The 26576-nt window shown below is 43.1% G+C and overlaps 1 protein-coding gene across 1 annotated transcript in view; it reads right to left on the reverse strand.

The window, feature by feature from the left end:
* LOC137429437 (corticotropin-releasing factor receptor 2-like) overlaps window positions 1-26576 on the reverse strand; it is a 189965-nt gene that overhangs the window by 146831 nt on the left and 16558 nt on the right. The window contains exons 3-4 of the mRNA XM_078781061.1: window positions 23499-23593; window positions 1217-1314 (exon numbers count right to left, since the gene is read on the reverse strand). Coding sequence (XP_078637187.1) covers window positions 1217-1314; window positions 23499-23593 — 193 coding nt within the window. The remainder of the gene's footprint in view (window positions 1-1216; window positions 1315-23498; window positions 23594-26576) is intronic.

The following is a 26576-nucleotide window of genomic DNA, read 5'->3' on the forward strand; positions in this document are numbered from 1 at the left end:
CCACCAAGTCCGTCTCCACCGACACCCACTCTATCCTGACAAACTGCATCACTGAAATAAAATCCTGGCTTCAAATCAACTTCCTCAAGCTTAACTGTGATAAATCTGAAATAATCATCATTGGCCCAAAAACGCTCACAAAATCCACCCATAACTTTGCCCTCAACATCGACGGTATCCCAGTATCCACCTCCCCTCACATCCGGAATCTTGGCGTTATCTTTGACCAAACCCTTTCCTTCGACAAATACACTAAACAGATCACAAAGTCAGCCTTCTTTCACCTGAAAAACATTGCCCGTCTCCGCTCATCCCTCTCCTCCACGGCTGCAGAAACCCTCATCCACGCCTTCATCACCTCCCGTCTGGACTACTGCAATAGCCTCCTCTATGGTTCACCCTCAAAAATCACCAATAAACTCCAATACATTCAGAACTCCGCTGCCCGTCTACTCACCCATTCCCGGACCCGTGACCACATCACCCCCGTCCTTTACAAGCTTCACTGGCTCCCCATCCCCCAGAGAATCCAGTACAAAATCCTCCTCTTGACATACAAAGCCCTCCATAACCTGGCCCCATCCTACCTGGCTGACCTCCTCTCCAGACACACTCCCACCCGCAACCTCCGCTCTGCTGGTACCAACCTCCTGACCCCCTCCATCCGGACCAAATTCAGATCCTGGGGGGACAGGGCCTTCTCCATCGCTGCTCCCACCCTCTGGAACTCACTACCTCACACCATCAGAGACTCCTCCTCACTCACCACATTCAAAACATCACTAAAGACCCACCTGTTCAACACTGCATTCAACATTCAACCCACAGCATTTAACCCCTGACTATCTCTTCTCCTTCTCCCTCCTTTTGCTTTAAATATTTCCCTATTGATTCTTGTCTTTTTGCAATTGTTGTTTTCATGTATTGTTATGCATTATGTTTGCCACTCTGTCAAAGCGCCTTTGGGCTTCTGGAAAAGCGCTATACAAAATAAATGAATTATTATTATTATTATTAATTATGACGATGCCTTCCATGTGCAAGTATTTGTTGCTACACAACATTTGATACTACCCACAATTACAAAACAGTAGTAAGAAGGTTACAATTCAATAACATTTAATGAACATTGCTTGACATTCTTTTCGAGACACAAAGTAGACATGTTCATTAAAAAGTGCATTTGAATATGCAAAAATAATAAGCTTTTTCTTACCTGAGTCCTGCAAACAGCACAAAAGCAGTTGCCAGAGCAAGCAGAGAAAGGCAGTGGCCCAGGTAGTTGATAATAAGGGCCACCTTGTAGTGGAATTCCTTCTCGACCTGTTAAAACAAAAACGTGATTAGAAGAGAAGGCGCAAGCTGGTACCAGCAAGGTGTGTCAAAGGTGTGAATATTCAAGGTGTGGATATTCCGTAATATAAAAACCAAAAATCTGTCTGAGGGGGTGGAGGATGAATCCTCGTCGAGGTGAAACCACCATAGAGGGAGGTGAAGCCTTGGTCACCCATGTGAGTATGTCGATTAATTACCTACTGTTTGAATGTGAGTTGGACCATGAGTATACGTATTAATTAAATATTGTCACGTCTGAGGATCCGTTAACATAATGTGCCTCAGCACTGGGCAGTGGTGTATCGAGGAAAATGACCCACGGAGAGAGATGTCAAATTGCCACCCCCTCGTAACTTACATGCTGAATTAAACACAAAGCCTACTGAAATAACTTTATTAGAAATCAAATTAAGTACAGTACATTTACAAGTAACCAGTTAAACTTTTGTTTTTGCACACAGTTCCTTTCCTATTCCATTTTCAGGCACTGCATGACGTCACCACCAGGCGCTGAAGGGGGCCCGGCGATGACGTGCGCCGAAAGGGAGTACCCAGTTTTCACTCCGTTTGTTTGTTTGTCCGGGCGATCTCTCAGCCATCCTTTGAGCTAGAAGCTGAAATTTGGACACAATAGTGAGCAAATGCTTTGGCACAAATGTTTTTGTTTTTATTTTTGTTAATCAATTAATTGATTAATTACTTAATTATTATCCATTTAATAAGTACGTATTTATTTTATTTCTCATCTAAGCAATATCTCAGGCACCTTTGAGGTAGGAAGCTGATATTTGGACATGATAGTGCCCAAGTGATTTGGCTGTGAAAGGTATTTTTGATTTATTGATTAATCGATTGTTTATATAATTTTTTGATTAATCACTTCATTTTAGAAAAGATACAGATTTAGATGAAAGGGTGGTGGTTCAGGTATTGCTATTAGCCAATTGATTAAGAAATTAATTACTTTACAATTATTATTTATTTATTTTAATATCTGTGGCTTTCTGAGGGCCCTGGGTGAGGTGCAGTGAGTTGGCAAACTTTGCAAACACATTCACGCTTTACGAAATTCAAATTATTGTGCCCAAATGCCGAAACCGTCACTTGGAACTTACAGCCGTCACTCGGAACAGCCCCAAAGAAAAGTATTGTTACGTTTGTAGAGGATAGGCAATGATTACCTTAGTCCAGGTAGATTTGCATAGGTAGTATGCTCCGACTGTTATGAAGAAGAAGAAACCCCATGTATCATAAGTAGAAAATTTGTTTAGACTGGATGTCGTGTAAGCTCGTATCTTCATTCCCATCATGAGGGGTGGGGTTATGTTAATTAGTTAGGGAGTATGGGTAATTAATCCCCTGTATGTAATGGCCTCTGTTAATTTTCCTCTGTTCATTATCACAACGCAGCACACACACAAGCTAGGAAATCGCACATTTATAACAGAAAATAAAAGTGACCGGAACAAGACATTGAACAATACCGCTGGCGCTGCCAGCAGCCACATCACCACATCAAGCAGGCAGGGCGTGAGACCATGCCCCGAAGTGTGATTGGTCAGGACACCAAGAGCGATGAGATGGCAATAGCTGATAGGAGCGGACACGCAGACGTCGTAGGAGGACGTCAGAGCCTTGAGTACATAGGAGTTGGAGGGCGGACATTTTGTCCTCTTGGCTTGCTCTCGTTTTCTGGGGTTGGTGGCAAGTGGTCGTCTCCCCGACATTTTGGTTTCTCGTGGCTTTTCTCTCTCCGAACTGGCCTCCATAGCGAACGGTCACACATACGGTGCCTATTGAGCTGGACTTGGAGGTGTTGGTGGAAGGCGAACGCATTTGCGTGCTCTCTTTGCTCGGGGTTCTGATTGAAGGTATGGCCACATTTTATTTTCCTTGGCACATCGGTGTTGGTGAACAACATCGACAGAGACAAGCGGGGGCGAGTGGAACGGGCGCGGCCTGCTGACTGCGCGTTCGGTGGCGAGAGAAGCAGACTGTACAGAGAGGGACATCGTTGGCCGCAACCATTGGTCAACAAATGGAGGGCAGGGCCATTTGCCCAGTTAAGCTCCTCCCTTCGCTTCTGCTTCCATGCACCATGGAAAAATGGTCATCAGTGTCGATAGATGATAGATGCAACAAAACAAACTTGCCGCCCCACAAAAGTGCCGTTCAGGGTGGCCACCCCGTTGTCTCCCTCCCTCTCGCTGTGCCAGTGGTGCCGAAACCTTTCGTCCCACAAATGGCTGACCAGTTTCTCATTGCTACTTTTACCGATCCATGAAGTCGTTCAAATGAGCCAAAATTGACAGCACACTACGGGAAGCAGAAGGCTCAAACTCGTTTTCTTACCTAACACAAGGGTTTATTTGGAAAGAAAAGTACAGGGAAGAGGGTAGCCGAGATGCTATCATTAACGGCATGATCCAAGTGATCAACAGACACAGATAACAATGAGGGGCATGCAAATTTAGGTACAAGGAATAATAAATACACCCCGATGAGGTGCCCACAATACCAATTCACACTGAGAACAATGGGGCAAGCTAGGTCCTCGATGGCACAAAGCGACTGGTATATGCAGGTCACTGGAACACAGGCAAAGTGCTGATCGGGACAGGCAATGTCGCAGAAACAATCCGGTCAATGACAGAAAAAGAAGCTGATGATGTGGTCAAAGACAACAGAAGAAGATGATCCGTTGGAAGATGGGTAGAGAAAATATGTCAAACAAACAGATGTAAGGTGAGAGATGATTAATTGCTTAAAGGTCAGCTCTAGCTTCCAACTCGGTTTGCACCAAACGTTCCGCTAACCCTTTTGTTGCTGGATGGTATGGAGCATTCCTGACATATCAAACTCCGTTCATGTTCAATAACTTTGCAAATAGTGTGCTCGTGAAACATGGCCCATTGTCCAACACAAGAGTGTGAGGTATGCACTGTGCAGCAAACGCTTCTCACAATGTCAATATCGACTTCACTAGTCACTTTTGTAGTGACATATACTTCAATCCACTTTGATTATGCATCGACAAGGATGAACAGCATCTTCCTTCAACTGGACCCGCATAGACTACATGTATGCCTAACTATGGTGGACTCGGGTACTCCCAAGGATGCAGTGGTGTTTTGGAAGGAAGTTTCAGGTACCCCTGACTTTCATGGCATCGTTTGACTCTGCTACAAGTCATTATCCTTCCGTGGCCACCACATGTAGCTTCTTGTCAAAGACTTCACCTTTACAATTCCTGGGTGACCTCGCGCAACATTTCAACCATCTGATGTCGGCATTGGGGTGGCAGTTGCACCCATGCTCCGCATAGCACACAACCCACAACAACACTTAGTTCCTGTTTATGACTAGCGAATAGTTTGAACTCTTCCTGTGGCAATTTGTCTGGCCACACCCGATGATGTACTCACGAATGTGTGAAAGGACATGTTCCCTGCCTGTCATTAGCTGTACATGCGTAGGAGTGATCAGTGAATTCTCCATCATGTCCATCATTTCAAATCTGGAATCCCGACATACAAATTTTCCATTGTGCTTTAGAACACAGATGGTGCGGTTGTCACACCAAACAGTAGGCGTGTGTACCTGAACAGTCCATGATGTGCGTCTATTGCGACAAATGCACGCAAAGTTTTCGACAAAACCATCTGCTGATAGGCATAGCTAAAGTCTAGCTTTGTAAAGAGTTTCCTCAGAAAGTTTATGAACAGTTCATCAATGTGTGGAATTGGATAAGTGTCTGAGCTGCCGGATTAACTGTAACCCTGTAGCCTCTGCATATACGAACCGAGCCATCTCCTTTCATAACTGCGACGATTGGAGCTGTTCAATGAGAAAATTGTACAGGTTATATGATCCTGGTTTTTAGCAACTGATCCAACTCCTGATATACTTTCCCTCTCAGTGAAAATGGTACCGGTCGGGCTTTCACAAACTTAGGAATTGCATTGGGTCAATATCTAGCTCGACCTCCGTTCCTTTTAATTTTCCCAGCTTAAATGTGAAAAGGTCTCCGTAGTCCGTAAGGAGTTTCCTCAATTAATCACCGGCATGGAGGTTGTTCACGTCCTGCCAATTTAAGTGAATTGCTCAGAGCCAATCCTGTCCTAGCAGACTGGAACCTGAACCTCTCACCACAATTAAGGTCAACTCTGCCTTCCGTGTGCCATAAGTTACTGCGACTTTGCATTTTCCCACAATATCCACAGATTCACCAGTATACAGTATGTGCGTCGTAGTACGGTCTGGCTGGGGCAGATTGTGGGTCTGTTTTGGTCATATGCCCTCCACTTCTCCTGGAACAAAGCCACACTAATCAGTGATACTGAAGACCCGGTATCTATTTGCACAGGCACTTCACTGCCTTGTACCGCCAACCTAACAACGAGTGATCCGGATTTCGATTGCTTACTGGATTTATGAAAATGACTGTACGTGTCATCGTCATTTTTCATCCTTCAACTGATATGTCTGGTATTTCCAATTTTTTCCCGTTCTCTGTAGATAGCTGTTCTTGCTCTGAGGAATGCTTTGGATCTTGGGTTTCAAACGGAAGACTCTTGCAAAATGAAATGCTCCGAAAATGGGACGTCTCCCAGTTTTCGTGATGCGAACAAACTTGACATTACCTGAGCTTGTATGTCGGCGCACAGTACACACTCAGCATTATCGGACGTTGCTTCTCCACACTCGCAATGTCGTTAGCTGCGATATATTGCTGAACATGCTCCACAGTCCACATAGTGACCACTCTTCCTCTTTGGTTCTAAACTCCCCAATTATGCCAAATGTGACCATGACTTCAAGAAGAGAGAAACAAAAGTCGGTCTCAAAGGCAAAATAGTTTATCCTCGTCGCCAGACGTTCGGTTCTCCTGGAACCGAAACAGGTGGCGGTAAGTGGCAGGGAGAAACACGGGCTACAGTCACGTGAAAAATTAAGTACACCCCATGTAAAGTTTTGACTTTTTCAACATGCAGCTATTTGATCTTCATTTCAACAATATTGACAGATAAAGGTGATATAATATAACAAATATCATGAAACATTTACATTTTGTAGTCCATTGTATAATTTAAATAAAAATAAATGCAAATTTCGCATGTGGAAAAAGTAAGTACCAGGAAATATTATGGCAGATAGTGAGACCCAAAAGCTTGAGTGACAGAACTTCTTTGAGAGGATTATTGAGAAAGTAGATGGGAGGGTTGTCCAGACGATCTTTTCGGAGAGACATAGTGAGAGTGTGAGATTTGTCAGGATTGAAACGCATGTTCCACTTGTTTGACCAGTTTGTGATTTTGTCCAGGTCTGCAGAGAGTGAAGAGGCTGCTGCCCTACCGATCTGAGGGTTGAGATATGGAGCAGTATTGAGTGGAGTCATCAGCAAAGAGATAGAGCGGATTTTCCAGAGTTGGAGAGATCATTGATGAAGACCAGAAAAAGCACAGGGCCGTTGACTGAAAAAAAAAAAAGCACTGCCTTGAGGAACTCCAGTCTGCTGAACAGTACGGGGAGATGAGAGAAACACTTTTTGAAAACACTTTTTGAAAGAAACGCTGACACTGGATCACGTGGCTTTGTCTTGAAATGCACACCCAAAGATATCTAAAAGAGTAAAAGCTAATGAAGATGGGGTTATCAATCGTATGGAGATGTTACAGTAAAACTTACTGGTATTTTGTTATCCAGGACTTTAGACAATAGACACCCGATTCAAAAATACAAACAGACCATATCTTGCAGGCTTATGAATCGACTGTGGCCACACTATAGTTCACAAATGGCATATTCACCTTTAAGCAGTATCATCTGGGTTCACCTAAAAGGTAAATTATAAACTTTCAATATTGTGTCCCACAGACAGGAAATTTCATCAACGAGTGCACCATCCATTGGAAGGACGATAAGCTAGATGTGCTGTCTGCCAACATTAACCAGTGGACGTTAAAGAACCCACAAGGCCTAATGGGCCAATGTGTGCCAGAACCTGGGCAGAATAATCAATTGCTGCTCTGCATAAGCATTAGTGGAGTCATGGCCTACAGGTGGTGCAATGCAGCAGTCAGATGCTGTGTACAATGTGAATGAATGGATCTATTGGGCCAAATGGATTTATTGGGTAAGAGTGAATTGTAAAAATTATAATGTTGTCACTTTACCCTTTCCTATGCAATTAACTTTCTGCTCTTCATGCAAAATTATTAACAGACTTTTCTTTAGTCAACCAATCAGCACAGATCAAATCTGACAATATGGTGTGGGGATAGCGCAATTACTTTTGAGCCATCTCGTCTGGTTTTAATTCCCAAATAGCTTATTAACTGTAGGAATGTTGCTTTGCATCAGATAGGAATCACCTTGTGTTGGCCTAATGGTTATGGCGGTGGGCTTGGGATCCGAAGGTCCTGAGTTCGAATCCCGTTGAATCAACGCCAGGTTGGGCTGACTCAGCCTGTCATCCTTCTGAGGTCGGCAAAATGAGTACCAGATAACTGGTTAAATAGAGGCATTGCATCAGCGGCAGACGCGCCCACAGAAAAATGATGCAACCAGCAGCCGGGTGGCTGCACACGAACCACCATCAGATGGGATCTTAATCTGGACATCCATCTGCTCACATTAGTTGATGGACGTTAAACATCCCAAGGTGTCTTTCATGAGGAGTGTGTGAGCTATGGACATCCTGGACAACATGCAAATTCCTGCCACCAGTAGAATTTCAGAACAGCCTGTTCCTGAAAGACTTGGGACAAAACCCTTCCCCAGCCGATCCCATAAGGAGGTGCGAATAACCGTGTCCTCTAAAGGAATCATTGTCGTCCGTAGAATCTCCATGAATCGTTGTACGAATTAGTTTTAGTCATGAGAATTGATTTCCTTTTCTTTATGTTTGAGGAATCAAATACTTTAGATGAAAATATTATATAATAACATATTGACCAAAGTAAAAGAATAAAATCAACATTTAACTTCCTTAAAAGAAAATAAAATGACTCGATATAGAACATTTTTGTTGTGATAAGTATCGTCACCTCAGACGCTACGTTAACAAGATGATCCATTCATTGTCCCAGCAAATGGCCGATCGGTTTCTAACCGACTGCGTTCAGTTATTAATTAATCGTTACCGTTCCCCAAGGTGCTGATTGGCGTGCTGATGAGGAGGAGAGTGTCGCTGAAGCTGAAGGGAAAGGTGTATGCTGCATGTGTGAGAAGTGTTATGATTTATGGGAGCGAGACATGGGTAATGAACGTAGAGCAGCAACGAAGGCTGGAAAGGGTGGAAATGCGAATGGTTCGATGGATGTGCGGAGTATCGTTGAGAGAGAGGAAGACAAATGATGAATTGCAAAAGATGATGGGAATATTGCCTGTGATTGATGCTGTGAAGAGGAACAGGTTGAGATGGTTTGGTCATGTATTGAGGAAGGATGAAAGTGACTGGTTGAGAAGAGTGATGGAAGTTAATGTAGAAGGAAGTAGAGGACGGGGAAGACCGAGAAAGACTTGGCTAAAGATGGTGGAAGAAGAAATGCGGGCAAGGGGGTTAACAAGGAGAGATGCAGAAAATAGGGCAAAATGGAGAAGATTGTCATGGGGACCGCAAGGCTAACCCCCGCTCTAGCAGGGAACATGGCCTTAAAATGCATGTTGTTGTTGTTGTTGTTGTTCCCCAAGGTCGCCCAAATGCGTCAAAATAGACGGCACGCGTACAGGAAGCAGGTGGATCGAACATGTTTCTTACCTTTTTAAAGATTTATTTATCTTATAAATAAAAGTCCTTTTCTATATGTCTGTCGGTCTGTGTGTGAAGCACCAAACGACTGGGCCAATTGCCTTCAAACTTCACACATAGACCAAAATGGACCTCCTGTTGAACATAGGCTACTTGGGTTTTTTATGACCATGGCTAATGATAATATCAATAAATTGAATTCTAACTTGTTTTGTGCCACTTTGTGGGTGTGGCTTCGACGTCACTCGTTCCTCCCGGCAGGGTTTGAGTTCATTCTCCTTCGCATTTCCCTCCCGAGTTGGGGGCTAGCTAGCTGCCTCCCCAGCCCACTAACTCTCCTACCCTTCCCCACTTTCTCAATTTCCCTCCCCCCCAAGCAACGCCGGGTAACCCCGCTATTAAAAAATATGGGGGGGGGGGGGGGGGGGAAACGAGATATCTCATGGAAGAGACGAGCGGTTCGGAACAAGTCATGTGAATCAAAAGACACAAAGAGGGAGAAGGGAATACGCAAACTTCCATACAATAACATGAAATAAACTAGATGGTATTCATAGAATACTTACCCTGCGCAGTCAACTTGGTGTGAGTCAACTCTTCTGTTTTTGAACGTTTCTTTTTTTTTTTGATCCAATATGGCTGCCAGACCACGTGAGCGATGACATCATAAATTTATATTCTCTCATATAATTGTTGCATAGATCACGCTCAATACATTTCAAACTGATCAGACGAAGCGTTGTCACTGTCGAATTATGACGTCATAATAATGGCACCAATGACGTCATCGTTAACACGTATTCCCCATATGGAGTTATTTACAATGAGCCACGTTTCAATTTTTTCCATAGAGTGGTTTCGGAGATATAGAGGTGCAACTTTTTTCGATTTTTCCAAGATGGCGCCTGTACCACGTGACCTCTGACGTCATAATTATCATTTTAAAAATTCCACAGGAGGAGCTGCACATATTCTGAAAATTTCGTGCCAATCGGACTAACAGTTGCAGAGGATTTTTTTTTTCATACTGATCAGATCAAGCGTTGTACTTGTCGAATTATGACGTCATAATTAAGGCACCGATGACATCATCATCAATATATCTTATTCCCCGTGGGGAGTACTTGACAATGAGCGATGTTTCCATTGAGCAGTTTGGGAGATATTGAGGTGGAACGTTCTTCCAAGATGGCGTCCGTACCACGTGACCTATGACGTGATAATTATAATAATATAATAATAATAATGCATTTATTTTATATAGCGCTTTTCAGGGAGCCCAAAGACGCTTTGACAGAGTGCAAAACATAATGCATAGCAAAACATAAAAACAATTTGCAAAAAACAAGAATCAATAGGGAAATATTCAAAGCAAAAAGGAGGGAGAAGGAGAAGAAATAGTCAGGGGTTAAATGCTGTGGGTTAAATGTTGAATGCAGTGTTGAACAGATGGGTCTTGAGTGATGTTTTGAATGTGGTGAGTGAGGAGGAGTCTCTGATGGTGTGAGGTAGCGAGTTCCAGAGGGTGGGAGCAGCGATGGAGAAGGCCCTGTCCCCCCAGGATCTGAATTTGGTCTGGATGGAGGGGGGGGGGGGGGATCAGGAGGTTGGTACCAGCAGAGTGGAGGTTGCGGTTAGGAGTGTGTCTGGAGAGGAGGTCAGCCAGGTAGGATGGGGCCAGGTTATGGAGGGCTTTGTAGGTCAAGAGGAGGATTTTGTACTGGATTCTCTGGGGGATGGGGAGCCATTGAAGCTTGTAAAGGACGGGGGTGATGTGGTCACGGGTCCGGGAATGGGTGAGTAGACGGGCAGCGGAGTTCTGAATGTATTGGAGTTTATTGGTGATTGTTGAGGGTGAACCATAGAGGAGGCTATTGCAGTAGTCCAGACGGGAGGTGATGAAGGCGTGGATGAGGGTTTCTGCAGCCATGGAGGAGAGGGAGGGACGGAGACGGGCGATGTTTTTCAGGTGAAAGAAGGCTGTCTTTGTGATCTGTTTAGTGTATTTGTCGAAGGAGAGGGTTTGGTCAAAGATGATGCCAAGATTCCGGATGTGAGGGGAGGTGGATACTGGGATACCGTCGATGTTGAGGGCAAAGTTATTGGTGGATTTTATGAGCGTTTTTGGGCCAATGATGATTATTTCAGACTAGCAGAAGTACCCGGCATTGCCGGGGAGGGGAACGGGGGGAGGGAGCGAGCCCCTTGGCAAAGCGAGCGATTGTTTTTTTCATAGCGTCATAGCGTTCATAGCGTTTCATAGCGTCATAGCGATTTTTTTTTCATAGCGTCATAGCGTCATAGCGTTCATAGCGTCATATCGTTCATAGCGTCATAGCGATTTTTTTTTTCATAGCGTCATAGCGTCATAGCGTTTCATAGCGTCATAGCGATTTTTTTTTTCATAGCGTCATAGCGTCATATCGTTCATAGCGTCATATCGTTCATAGCGTCATAGCGTCATCACGTGATCGCTCTGAGCGAATCAGCGCCCACCTGCTCTGATTCCGTTGATTCCGTGCGCTGAAATGCGCTGAGGTAAATATGAATAAAAAATATGGAGCGTCAAATATTTTGAGTTTGGCCATGTTCGTCCCACGCTCAATGGCCACGTCCCACGCTATGTCAAATATCAAGCACGTAAGCCTCTCCGTTTAGGAGTCTATCGGTAACATTACACACACACACACACACACACACACACACACACACACACACACACACACACACACACACACACACACAAACTGTGTTTTATATACTAGGGCATGCCCGTACGTGGGTGCAAAGCCCGTACGTGGGTACGTGGGTACGTGGGTGCGAGTACGGTGACAATCCCCCCCCTCTATTTACATGAAATGGTTTGGTTCATGAAATGGTTTGGTCCATTCGCAAAGCCAAAGCGAACGGCTTGCGAGTACGGTGACAATCCCCCCCACCCCCCCCCCCTCTATTTACATGAAATGGTTTGGTCCAAAGCGAACGGCTTGCGAGTACGGTGACAATCCCTCCCCTCTATTTACATGAAATGGTTTGGTCCAAAGCGAACGGCTTGCGGAGTTTGGTAAAGAAATCGCCATAGCTCGGTAACTACTTGTCCGATTAATATGAAACCTTGAAAAGGCACATCCTCGGGTCCCCAGCAATATACCTGGCAAGTTTAAAGTATATCGGACCCGTGGTTGTCGAGAAACAGCGGTCACAGACAAACACACACACACACACACACACACAGAGATTACTGGAATTATAGATAGATATAGATTTATCATAGTTAAGTTTGAGGAAGTTGATTTAAAGCCAGGATTTTATTTCAGTGATGCAGTTTGTCAGGTTAGAGTGGGTGGCGGTGGAGATGGACTTGGTGGAGATGAAAAGCTGGATGTCATCGGCGAAGCAGTGGAATTTGAGACCATGACGGCGGATTAAGTGACCGAGGGGGGACAGGTAAAGGATGAAGAGGAGGGGGCCAAGAACTGAACCTTGGGGGACACCTTGGGGGAGGGGAGCAGTGGGGGATTTGCAGGTATTGATGGAGATGAACTGGCGTCTGTCAGAGAGGTATGATTTAATCCAAGAGAGGGCGCCAGAAACGTTAAAGGTGGTTTCAAGTCGGGTGAGGAGGATGGTGTGATCGATGGTGTCAAAGGCGGCGCTTTGGTCGAGGAGGATGAGAATGTTGAGGTTGCCAGCGTCAGAGGAGAGGAGAAGGTCGTTGGTGATTTTGAGGACAGCAGTTTCAGTACTGTGGTTGGAGGGGAATCCGGATTGGAATGTTTCATACAGGTTATTGGCAGAGAGGTGATGTTTGAGTTGAGCGGCTACAGCGCGTTCCAAAACTTTCGACAGAAAGGGTAGGTTGGAGATGGGTCTGAAGTTGTTTAGGGTGTCAGGGTTTAGTCCAGGTTTTTTCAGAATGGGGGTAACAGCAGCAATTTTGAGGGATGGTGGGATGATGCCTGTAGACAGGGAGGAGTTTATTGTTGCAATGATGAGTGGAGAGAGAGCAGGAAGGGAGGCCTTGACAAAGCTGGAGGGGATGGGGTCAAGAGTGCAGGTGGCAGTTTTCATTCCTATGAGGAGTTCAGAGAGGTCAGTAGGGGAGATTGGGGAGAATTGAGACAGGGGATGGCAGGATAAGGGGGGGCAGGTGGTTTGAGGGGGAGCGGGTGCGGTGGTGGTCAAGCTGTTGTAGATGTTTTCAACTTTGCGTTGGAAGAATGAAAGGAAGGAGATGCAGTTGTCTACTGTGAATGACTGGGTGGTGGTGTTCAGGGGGCTGAGGAGTTTGTTTATTGTAGAGAAGAGTGCTTTTGGGTTTCCGGAGCCAGAGTGGATAATTTGAGAGTAGTAGGTGGAGCGGGCACGGGAGAGGGCATCTTTGTAGTGTTGTATGTGGTCCTTGTAGGCTTGGGAGTGAATTGTGAGACCTGTTTTATTGCGGAGTCTTTCAAGTTGGCGAGCACGAGTTTTCATCAGGCGGAGTTCAGGGGTAAACCGGGGAGCAGAATGGGTGAAAGAAACTGTTTTGGTTTTTATAGGCGCAAGTTGGTCAAGGCAGGAGGAGAGAGTGTGGTTGTAGTAGTCAGTGAGATCAGAAGGGTTGTGGAGGCCAATGAAGGGAGAAGTGGACATTTTTTCAGAGAGGGTGGATGAGAATGAGGTAGGTGAAAGAGCGTTTAGCTTACGGAAGTTGATAGTGTGATAATGCCTTGGTGTTGGGGCGGGGATGTTGATGGTCATAGTGATGGCTAAGTGGTCAGAGAGGGTGAGGTCGGAGCCAGAGAGATGGTGCAAAATTAATCCAGTAGAGCAGACAAGGTCCAAAATGTGACCACGGTTATGGGTAGGAAAGGTGACATGTTGAGTGAGGTTAAAGCAGGTGAATAAATCAGTGAAGTCAGTGGTTATCATGGAGTCAGTAGAGTCCATGTGGATATTGAAATCACCAAGGAGGAGGATTAAGGGGGAGAGGGAACATAGCTGGGTCAGAAAGTAGGAGAAGTCCGACAGGAATGATGGGTGTGGTTTGGGAGGGCGGTAGACAACAGCCATGACTGACTGTGTGTGACCAGAGAGTTTAAAAGCCAGGTGTTCAAATGATGGAGCAGATGCGATGGAGATGAGGCTGGTCCTGATGTCTTGTCGGTGAATAACGGCAATTCCACCACCTCGGCCCTCCGAGCGTGGTTTATTGATGTAGGAATATAAAATTATGAATGAATGAATATTATTATGAATAAAAAAATTCTACAGGTGGAGGCGCTCCAGTGGTAAAATTTTGTGTCAATCGGACCAACGGTTGCCGAGAAGATGAATTTTAAAAATGCAGACACGGCACACGGCACACAAAACTGAATGCTTAACCCCGCTTTTCGCTTCGCGAGCGCAGGGTAATAAAACCTAACCCACATTAGCCTGCTCACGATCTTGTCCATTGCAAATGTTCTCGCATTCATTGCGACTTGAAGTGCTGTTCTTGCAGAGCGATAGTGTCAAATGTACTGACTGATCTGTGTTGTTGTTTCGATCGTTCCAATATCGATTCCTCATCGCACATTCAAATCTAAGATGGAGCCAGCGATTCCAAGTCCGAGTTATGTTTATTTCTACATGTATATGTGTTCATTTGTCGATATATTACACATTATATTGCTTGTTACATAGGATATAAAATGGAAGAGTAAACCATCAAAATAATTTTTATGAATTTGTATAATCATTGACATGGTGCTATACTTATAGTTGTGATTTGTCTGAGATATATACCCTGCTCGCGAATTACAACCGGATCTTAGCTACTCAAAATCTTAAAAGAGAAATCTTGCGCAATGTCATTATAAAATTTATATAATGTGTCTGAATATCACTTATAAATACATATTTTCATCCACTTTTCATAACCAGGTAATATCATTGTGAAGTATATTTGATATCTGACTTTCTTACCTGTGTGCAACAAGTCACCTGAGCCAAGTCTCAATTACTTGAGGAGAAGTCCAAAGTGAAGTCTCAAGTCCTTGAGGGCAAGTCGAAAGTCAAGTCTTAAGTCCTTGAGGGAAAGTCTCAAGTCAAGTCTCATGTCCTTGAGGGCAAGTCGAAAGTCAGGTCACAAGTCCTTGAGGGCAAGTCTAAAGTCAAGTCTCAAGGCCTTGAGGACAAGTCTCAAGTCAAGTCTCAAGGCCTTGAGGACAAGTCTCAAGTCAAGTGTCATGTCATAATGTCATATATCAAATATATCACTGACCTTGGTTATGCAGACGCCTTTAATACTCAAAAGGCTTATACGAGTCATGAGCTGGTTGTTTATATGAGCTTGATGATTTTTTTGGGCATGTAGAATCTGTAAAATAAATGACATGAAAAAAATAAAAAGGACAATGTTTAATTGCTTCAATTCAAACTCGTTGACCAGACTTGGTGGTCACCCTTGGAATAAGATCAAGATTAGGCAAATAGGATCACCGTTGGAATCTCCGCCATGCTACCAATAACAAAGTGAAGCACGCATACCAGCTGATGTGTGCCTCTCTGCTCTGCAGAGACTCTGCAGAGAGCAGCAACAATTGCTACGCAATGATCATCAGTCTCGACGGTGTAATGGTGAGAATGTCTCCTCAAAGCTAAAACCATTCCATGTGTGTGTGTTTGTGTTTTTTTCAGTTTTTTTTTTTTTTAGTTCCATTATGAGCCATAAAACACGTAGACTAAAAAAAAACCAAGGGAGAAGCTAATGGGTATGAACTGAACCAAGCCGCAACAAAAACAATTCCATACGTATACATACATATATACATATATGCATATACGCATAAATGCGTACTTAAGTCAAGGACGTAGAATCCATGTAATGAAAGATACTATAGCTCTACTTGCTTTTCTCTGTAATTTACCTACTTTTACTCCACTGGACACATGTATGTGAGATTGGAGGCTCAGAGCTCAGCAGCACTTTGGGAGCTGTATATACAATACCTTTTCTAAGCTCGACATGATCTATTTACTGAGTTTGTGCTCCCTTTGGAGCATGACTCCAGCGGTCTTTGTTTATAAATATAATCACATCCTACCAGACATTGAATGAAAATTAGTCACAAACACATCACTGAGATATATTTATTTTGAAATGGTGTCTGAAATAGTTCATTTATCGTCATCGTCAGCAAGCCTACAAGTTCAAGTCGCAAGCGAAGTCGCAAGTCGCAAAATTTGTGACGAGTCTAGGTCCCCGACTCGAGTCCCCATCTCTGCCTGTTTGTGAAAAATCACATTTCTGCTCCTACTGTGGTAACAACGATCAGAATTGGCTGGAGCTGTGGCATGTAGTTTGGTTCATATTTCATGAAGTATTTGTTTTCAGTTACAATATATCAGTAACATATGGTTCAAACACTCACTTTGTTTTGCCCTTGGACAAACTCACACATAGGAACACCTCAAAATCAAACCTTGGATCGCGTGTATATCATATAGCATGCCCCATAGAACCGTGCATTAAGATGGGGACCACAACATTGTATTCTGCATGTCTCAAACATCAGGGGAAAAATTGCTGTGGTGGGTAAAACATGTGAAATTTCGTCCTGTATGGAATTTTGGTCTTTGAAGCTTAAAGAAGGACCTGATCGGAAATTGTCCCTTTTGACCCTTTTCACAATGGAATATCACGTGTGGAACTGCACCAATGAATTCAGCAGGTCTGTTAGAAATTGAATCCTAGGATCCTAGGATCCTGGGTTCGAATCCCGGTCGATCACTGAATTAACGCCAGGGGGGTTGACTCAGCCTGTCATCCTTCCGAGGTCGGCAAATTGAGTACCAGCTTGCTGGGATGAATGATCACGGTGTGTACCCCGATTTAGAATAGGTACACCATATCCCTGCGCATTGTAAGAGCGTGACCAAGGGTTGGCATCAGGAAGGGCATCCGGCCATAAAAACATTGCCTCAAACAGGGAACCATGATTGTCATGGGGCACGCAAGGCTAACCCCCTCTCTAGCGGGGAAAATGGCCTTAAAACGATCATTCATTCATTCATTCAGTGTGACTCGGCGCGCTCCGCGCGCCTGACCACATGTCGTTTCAGAGGGGTAGGCATCTTTGACCATTTCGGTGTCTTTTGGGTCTTCATGGTGTTTTGGATCTTCAGGGCCATTTGGGTCTTCAGGGTATTTTGGATCCTCTGGGCCTTTTAGGGTATTTTGGGTCTTTGAGGTGTTTTGGGTCTTCAGGCTCTTTTGGGTCTTTGGTGTCTTCAGAGGCTTTTGGGTCTTAAGGGTCTTTGGTGTCTTTTGGGTCTTCAGGGGCTTTTGGTTCTTAAGGGTCTTTTGGTTCTTCTTGGTCTTTAAGGGTCTTTGGGTCTTTTTGGGTCTTTGGGGTCTTTTGGGTCTTCGGGGTATTTTTGGTCTTCGGGGTCTTTTGGGTCTTCGGGGTGTTTTGGATCTTTGGGGTGTTTTGGGTCTTTGGGGTGTTTTGGGTCTTCGGGGTGTTTTGGGTCTTCGGGGTGTTTTGGGTCTTCGGGGTGTTTTGGGTCTTTGGGGTGTTTTTGGGTCTTCTGGGTGTTTTGGGTCTTCGGGGTGTTTTGGGTCTTCGGTGTGTTTTGGGTCTTCGGGGTGTTTTGGTTCTTGGGGATTTCCGAGAACCTTCTGACGGAAGTCCATTTCTGGACATATTTTGAGCTATCAGCTGATTGCCTATCTAGTCTCTCGATGCTAAAACCTCTCTACAGCAGCTATGACCTTCCTCAGATGTGACGATCAAAACTAAACACACCATTCCAGATGAGGCCTTACTAAATATTCAAGATGAGGCACAAACCATAAAGGTAGACAAAGATACAAAAAATTGTAGAAGGGGGAAAAAAGGTTCCTTTGTAAAATGTTTGGAGTGTGATGTCATTATAGAGGTCTTGATGAAGAGGTTGTGACCTGGGCATAACCATCAATGTGAAAATGTCGGTGTGTGGTTGGATAAATGTTCAGCTGTTGGGAATTTGGTTTTAAACCGATTGTTCACATTTTTGGAAAACGACTTAATGGTGGTGGTGAGGTGATGTGGAAGGATTGAGTTAATGAAGAGATATTTTAACAAAACGGCAGACATGTGAGGAGAGATTTAAAAATACAAGATTGAGGCTCCTGCAAAAGTGAGGTGACAGCGTACAAGGTAACGCACTAACAGTGAGGCAGTTAGACAACAAATGGATGCCACAAGAGGATAGCCGAACAGGAGGACAGCAGAGAGGAAGGAAATATCAACCTGCATGTACATAAGGAGGGTTAATGAGGATTAAAACATCATGGGTATGGATGGTTGGTGGTACACTGGCAACTTGAAGGAGTGAAAGTAAAAGGAATGAATGGCATTGAACAGACTGAGGAAGCTGAATGTTCCTGGGGGAAAAGAGGAACAGAGGAGAGGAGGTGAGTGGTACGCTTACATTTTTGGAGTTTCACAAGATGAAGGTTACTGGAAGAATGAGTGCAACCACCAGTGAATGATGAGTGTCAGAGGACTGAGAGAGTATAAGGTGCTAGACTGGAGGAGAGTCGGTAGAAAACAAGAAGGGTCACCAACTTGTTTTTGATGAGAGCAGCAGGCCATGTATTTCTGCTTCATTTTGAAAGATGTTAATTATGTCGAGAGCTTTGGATTTGACAGCCATGGGGGCAAGGAGGGTGGGGTGACTATTTGACCATCCTTCTGGATAAGTAGTGTGAGAAAAGTTGGATTGAAACACGTCCGAAGTGTTGAAGCCGAATCTGATCCATTCAAGGGTATTCTACGGCATAATGTGGAGTCATCTGTGAAGAAGAAAAGAGGGTTTTCCAGAGTACTGAAGATGTTATTAATCAGTATGAGGAAGAGGACTGGGTTGTTGGGAGGCACTCCGACCTCTATGGGGAGGGTAGATGCTAGGATTTTGTTGGGTCCACGCAGTGATAGCGGCACTGGAGGCCGGACGTCAGCAAGCCAGAAAAGAAGGTTGCCGTATATTCCACAGGCAGAAAGCTTGGCAAGCAACAGGACAGCTCTGACCTATTGCGTGAGATTTGCAGCCTCCACACATTGTTGAAAGAGAAGCAGCCTCATATCAAAAATCTGTCGTTTGAGATAGACCAAAATTGACATCGATATATTTTAGGACCTATACGTAAACTTTTGATGGACTGCCGTTTGCCTTCCTTATTTAGCCCCAGCATGCTGTGACTTTCACAAATTTCTGGAAGCTGTTTCAAATTACCTTAATTACTGTGTGGATAAAGAATGAAAAGTGCAAAGGTACAATGAACTCTAAACCTCTCACAAAGAAAACTGTCCAGCCTGATGTTTTGGTGATATGATCGCCTTAATAAAAAGAGAATATCATGCTGGGTCCCATTGGCACAACTTTGACACTTGCTTGACAAAGTGGCCCACGTGTATCATGTTAGATATTTCTCTTTCTTTCCTTTTTCTTTGCAGGAAATGTGATTGTATGACTCCTGCTGCTTTAGAGTATTTCTGAAATTGCATTTCCTTTACCTATTCAACTCAATTAAAGGTTTCAGTGGAATGTACGAGGGCGTGCTGTAAAGTAATGCCTCCTATTATTTTTCTCTAAAGCAGGTAAAGATATTTGAATGAAATAAACAGAGATACCAACGTCAATCTTTATTCTTCCATGGTACATATTTATTTCTCAACATAATTTCAGCCAACATTCAAGTAGTTTTGTGACTTCATTCCGACAGAACCGAGTCCTGCTGACTTAACCAAAGCTTCGCAGCGGTCTTGACATCATTGTGGGAAGAAAAATCTTCCCACGAAGGTTGATCCTTAAATTTGGAAAAGAGATGAAAATCTGTTGGATGAAAAAGACGAGATGAAAAAAAAAGATGAAAAAAAGGTGAGCCAAGCCGAGGTGGTGATATTTGGTGGCGGAACTCTGTTGATCATCTCTTAATCTCCGGATCATAATGGTTCACCCGACTGTCATCTCTAGCCTTCTCATCTCCAGCCACTCATCCCAACTCTTATATACACGTTTTACAGCACTGACAACGTTGTGTTGCACTCTACCATCTTGACTAACATAAGACGAAGACATCTAACGTCAGAATCACAAAACTTCGCACCCAATGGCGGGAGGAATGAATGTGCGGACTGCACTTTTTCATTCAAATATCTTTACCTGTTTTGAAGAAAAACAATTGGAGGCATTACTTTTCAGTACATCCAAGAGCACAGAAGTCCTTATGAAATGGCCAGGTAGACCAACATTCAAATTGATGCCTTCAATCAAAATACCTTGCTTTTGTTTTTATTTGAGTAAAAACGAACTTCTACTTCAAAAACCAAGACTCAGTATTGAATCAAATACTTCACATTGCAAAAAATAAAAATGTCAAAGAAAGACCACTAACACATCATGGGATTTTTTTTTTTTTTTTTTGTATACTGAATGGAGGCTCGTGAAAGAGCTAACATTTACTTCACAAACAAATCAACCAGACAAACAAAATATATAAAAAGAGGGAGCGGAAGACAAGATGGGTAGAGAAGGGGAAGCACACAAACACAACATTTGAGAGCAGGGAGATGTGTGGAAGGGAGAGGGCTTGAGGGGAGGAGGCGTGGGAAGGGGGGGGGGGGGGGAGGGAGAAGTATAAAACACAAGGGCACCAAGGACTTCCAGGACAGAAGTTGGTATTTCAAAAAAGTGGAATTGGGGTGAAATTAGTGGGGGTAGAAAAGATCAAGGTTTTGGATGGGGGAAGATAAGAGATGGTGGTGAACAGCTGTTTTAAAGACCTGGAGGGTGGAGTGGGATTGAAGAGAGTGAGGGAGTTTGTTCCAGAGGTGGGAGAAAAGAGGAATGAAGGAGTGAAGGTGAGCAGAGAGTCTTGATTTTGGCAGTTTGACCATAAGTGGGTTGCAGGCAGATCTTGTGCGACCTGTAGGAATATTTGCGGGACAGAGCCCAGAGAGAGCTGGGGGGGGCAAGGCCAGAGAGGAGTCGGTAGAAGACGGAAAGACCACCAACCTGCCTGCGGTGAGTGAGTGAGAGGCCCTTGGAGTTAGCTTCATCGCGGGAGATTCCAATGATTCTGAATGCTTTGGTTTCAACAGCGTGAAGCCGAGCTAGGTGTGAGGCAGGAGCACCAGCCCAGAGGGGAGAGCAGTATTCCATTGAGCTGCGGATGAAAGCCTTGTATGTGGTGAGGAGCTCAGGTGTGCCAAGGAAGGACTTCGCACGACGGAGGATGCCCAGTCGGCGACTGGCTTTGGAGGCCAGATTTGAAATGTGGTTTTCCCAGGAAAGATCATGGCAGATAGTGAGACCCAAAAGCTTGAGTGACAGAACTTCATGGAGAGGATTATTCAGAAAGTGGATGGGAGGGTTGTCCAGTCGGTCTTTTCGGAGAGACATCGTAAGAGTGTGAGATTTGTCAGGATTGAAAGACATGTTCCACTTGTTTGCCCAGTCTGTGATTTTGTCCAGGTCTGCAGAGAGTGAGGAGGCTACAGACTGCCGATCTGAGGGATGAAGAATGGAGCGACAGAGAGTAGAGTCATCAGCAAAGAGATACAGAGGATTTTCAAGAGAGTCAGAGAGATCATTGATGAAGACCAGAAAAAGCACAGGGCCCAGAACACTGCCTTGTGGAACTCCAGCCTGAACAGGAAGAGGAGATGAGAGAAACCCATTCAGGGCCACACGTTGACTACGACTAAAGAGGAAGTCTGCCAGCCATGCGTGGAGATTTCCATGGATACCAAAAGAGGAGAGTTTGGTGAGCAGAGCGGGGTGCCAGACCGTATCGAAGGCACGTGATATGTCAAGGGAGACTGCTCTAATTTCCTGTTTGGCATTGAGGACCTCCATCCATTGTTGAGAAAGCAGAAGCAGCATGTCCAGAGTAGAGTGTCCAGGTCTGAAACCAAATTGATGATCAGAGATCAAGCCATTGGAGAAGAGGAAAGATTTCATATCTGAAGCAATGATGGATTCCATGACTTTGCTGATAATTGGGAGAAGGCTGATTGGTCTGTAGTTGCTGGGATCTGTTTTTGCACCTTTTTTGTGCAAAGCGGTGATGTTGGCAGATTTCCAAGCAGATGGAAGATGACCTTGAGCAAAAGAGAGGGTGAAGAGAACAGAGAGAGGGAGTGAAAGAGCGGAAGAACAGAATTTTAGGACCCGTGGGCTGATGCCGTCAGGTCCAGTTGCAGAATCCGAGTCGAGGGTTGACAGAAACTTTTCCACCTTGTCAGGAGGAAAGGACACAGAGTCCAGGAGCAGCTGGGTACGACTGGGTACGGTGGGTACAGAGAGGGATGGGTTTGGGACACAAGATTTAGAGGCAAACACAGAGTTGAGGCATTCAGCTTTTTCACGTGCGGAGTCAGCCGTGTGGCCATTTGAGGTGAGGGAGGGGATGGAGGGGGAACAAACACCAGAAACAGATTTGACCAGACGCCACCAGGATTTGGAAGAGGGAGACAGATAAGAGAGTTCGGTCCTGAGAACGGAGAGATATTGTTTCCTGGCTCTCCTGAGGGTGGACACACACTTGTTTCGAGCTTTGTGAAAGGAAATGAGATTTCCTTCCGTTGGATTTGCTTTCCAGGAGACGAAAGCAAGTTGTTTCTGGGCAATAGCCTCACCACAAGATTCCGTGTACCATGGACGGGAGGAAGGGTATGACAACTGAAGATGAGATGGGATAAATCTGTGCATGAGAGAGAGCAATTTACTTTGGAAGAATTCCCAGGATGAGTTGATGTCAGAGGCAGTAGAGATGGGAGACCAGTCCAGATGATTGATGGCTGCTTGAAGACCGTGCCAGTTGGCCTGAGTGAAATGCCAGACTCGTCGACGCTGAGGAGGCTCTCTGAGAATGGTCAGAGAGATGTCCACTTTAACAAGCACATGATCAGAAGAGCCGATTGGAGCAGAAGAAGAGCAGCAGACATTTTCAGGGAAGTTAGTCATAACCAAGTTAGATCCCCAAAACAGCCCTAATCTCTCCCCTTTGTAACACATCCCCCAACAACAACCCTCATCTCTCCCCTTTGTTATGCATCCCCCAACAACAACCCTCATCTCTCCCCATTTCCTTTGGCTGCTTTCCCGCATAGACCATTGTGCAAACTGTGACACTTTATGCAGTAAGATTCTGTTTAGGATTTTATGTTGTTGACGTTAAGTGAAGTGGTTGTTATTCAGATGTCGTAATTGAGACATTCCACAATATCCCACGAGCACTCAGGCAAGCTGGTATTTACACCTGTCTCATCAGCTGATTTAATAGATCACAGAGTTTAGAGAGTACATGCAGTGTTATTTTCAAAAAGAGGGAAAATAAACAAATGGTTAAGACCTAACATGTAATAATGTTTCAAGATATGATGGATGGACTTACTTCTTCTTCCAAGAACTCCAGATCAGGTTTGCAGCCTGTGTAGTTAACCCAGGATGCCCACGTTGCATTTGAGAAGCACTCCCTGGATACATGACCTGTGAGAATGAATTACATGTTATAACTATAAAGCATCTGAGAATGCAAAGCCCGTCCATGCCCGTTTGTATTCAGACGTCTTCTTCTTCAGTATCTCAAATTAACGAAAACAGTTTAAAGGGTTTTTAAAAAGCTTAACCCTTGATTTTTAGATCGAAAAAATAATCAGCTTCTAGCTTTTGATTGGTGAACCAATTATCTGACCGAATATGCAAATTCTTCAAATTTTAGGTCAATCGGGTAAAAATTGGTGAATTTACGCAACCTTGACCTTTGGATAAAAAAAAAAAAGAATCAGCTTTAGCTCTTCATTGGTGAACCAATTAAGTGGTCCAATATGCAAATTCTTAAAATTTCAGGTCAATCATATGAAAATTGACAATTTTATGTGCCACTGACCTTTGACCTTTTGACAAAATTATTAATTTACGTTCTCCATATTCTCATAATAAAGCTTTGTTGAAAATTTGATGACAAAACTCAAATGGTAATTGAGATTTCAGGTCATTTGGATGAACATTTAGGATTTTATGTAACGTTGACCTTTGACCTTTTGACAAAATTATTAATTTACCTTCTCCATATTCTCATAATAAAGCTTTGTTGAAAATTTGATGGCAAAACTCAAATGATAAATTGAAATTTCAGGTCATTTGGATGAACATCTTTTACCCTAGCAAGAGGAGAGGGTATTGCATTGAAGTCCGTTTGTTACTTGGGGGAAAAAAAAAAAAAATTCACGAGTATTTTGATCACTCCACTTTGTGTGTTTGTGTGTGTGTGTGTGTGTGTGTGTGTGTGTGTGTGTGTGTGTGTGTGTGTGTGTGTGTTTGTTTTTGTGTGTTTGTCTGTCCTCTCACTTATACTTGCCTACAGGTCACAATTTTAAACTGATCTTCACAAAACTGCACCAAACGGTAGAGTTAGTGGTGTGACAGAATCCTATTTGTTTTTGAGGTCAAAAGGTCAACAAAGGCCAAAGGTCAACCACCTTTTAAAACTTCTATAATCCTCAATATTCATCCGATTTACTTGAAATTGTATTAGGATTTACATATCAGCTAGGTGAATTCAACCTCCAACTATTTTTTGAGGTCATCATAGGCCAAAAGATCAACATGGCCAAAGGTCAAAAACCTTTTAAAATTCCAAAAATCCTCAATTTTCACCTGATTGACTTGAAATTTGAATAGGAATTTCATATCAGCTTAGGGGATTCAACCACCGATTATTATATTTGAGGTCAACATAGGCCAAAAGGTCAACATCGGCCAAGTTTCTAAAATTGTCAATTTTCATCTGATTAACTTAAAATTTGAAGACGATTTGCATATCAAGTCATGGAATTCAACCACCAATTATTTTTGAAGTCAAAAGGATGCTCACCGAGTGCTATTCTACTTTGTTCTCTTTTGCCAAATGTCGCTCTGAGTGATTTTTCATCTTTTTTTTTTTTTTTTTTTTTTTTTTTTTTTTTTTTTTTTTTTTTTTTTTTTTTTTTTTTTTTTTTTTTTTTTTTTTTTTGTATACAAGGTCGAGGCTCGTGAAAGAGCGAACATTAATCACACAGAAAGACAAACCGACACATAAAACATATAACATAGGGAGCGGTAGACAAGATGGGGAGAGAGGGGGAAGGACACAAACACAACATTTGAGAGCAGGGACCGAGAGACATGGAGACATCGAGAGATCTGAGAGAGGGCGAGGGCGTGGGAAGGGGGCGGTGGGAGAGGTATAAGGGGGCTGTCTGTTTGTTTGTCGTTTGTCTGCCCAGAATAAATTCGATTGTCTCTGCAACCAATGGTCAACAATTGACAGAGGACAATTCAACAATTCAACAACAATTCAACAATTGGCAGAGAGGTAGTGTATGCAACCAATGGTCCGATTGACATGAAATTTTCACCATAGGTGTAACTCCACCTGTATAATTTTTTAAATGATAATTATGATGTCATAGGTCACGTGGTATGGGCGCCATCTTGGGAAAAACCGGAAAACTTTGCACCTCTCGATCTCCGAAATCTATGCCCTGCATAAAAAAAATTGAGGCATGGCTCCATGGCTATATATATATATATATATATATATATATATATATATATATATATATATATATATATATATACATATATATATATATATACACATACATAGCTACATATACAATACATATATATATATATATATATATATATACTGTATATATATATATATATATACATACATACATATACAATACATATACACATATATATATATATATACATACATATACAATACATATATATATATACATACATATACAATACATATATATACATATACAATACATATACATATACAATACATATACATACATATATATATATATATATATATACATACATATACAATACATACATACATATACAATACATACATACATATACAATACATACATACATATACAATCTGATGCGATTCTGATGGGGAATAACATATGTTAATGGTGATGTCATAGGTGCCTCCATTATGACGCCATAATTTGACAAGTACAAAACTTCATCTGATCAAGATGAAAATTATTGAGTGTCATCTAGGGATAAATTGGTGGAGGAAAAAAATTAATGATGATGTCATCGGTCACGTGGTTCGGCCGCCATATTTGTTTTAACACAATAGCCTTAAAAACCATCAAAAACACGTCCTGTCGAGGGTCTGCAATCTTTGATTGCTCTTTGTCAATATCTTATGTGACGCATAAAATAACTTTGACCCTTTGACCTTTAAATTTTTTGACCTTTGACCTTTAAAATAACTGATCTGAATAACTTTGACCTTTTGACAAAATTATTAATTTACCTTCTCCATATTATCATAATAACGCCTTGGTGAACATTTGATGACAATAGCTCAAATGGCAAATTGAAATTTCAGATCAATTGTATGAAAATTGATGATTTTAGATGACGCTGACCTTTGACCTTTTGAACTTTG

The sequence above is a fragment of the Myxine glutinosa genome, chromosome 6 (assembly GCF_964187855.1).
Source record: "Myxine glutinosa chromosome 6, kmMyxGlut1.1, whole genome shotgun sequence".
Taxonomy (NCBI): Eukaryota; Metazoa; Chordata; class Myxini; order Myxiniformes; family Myxinidae; genus Myxine; species Myxine glutinosa.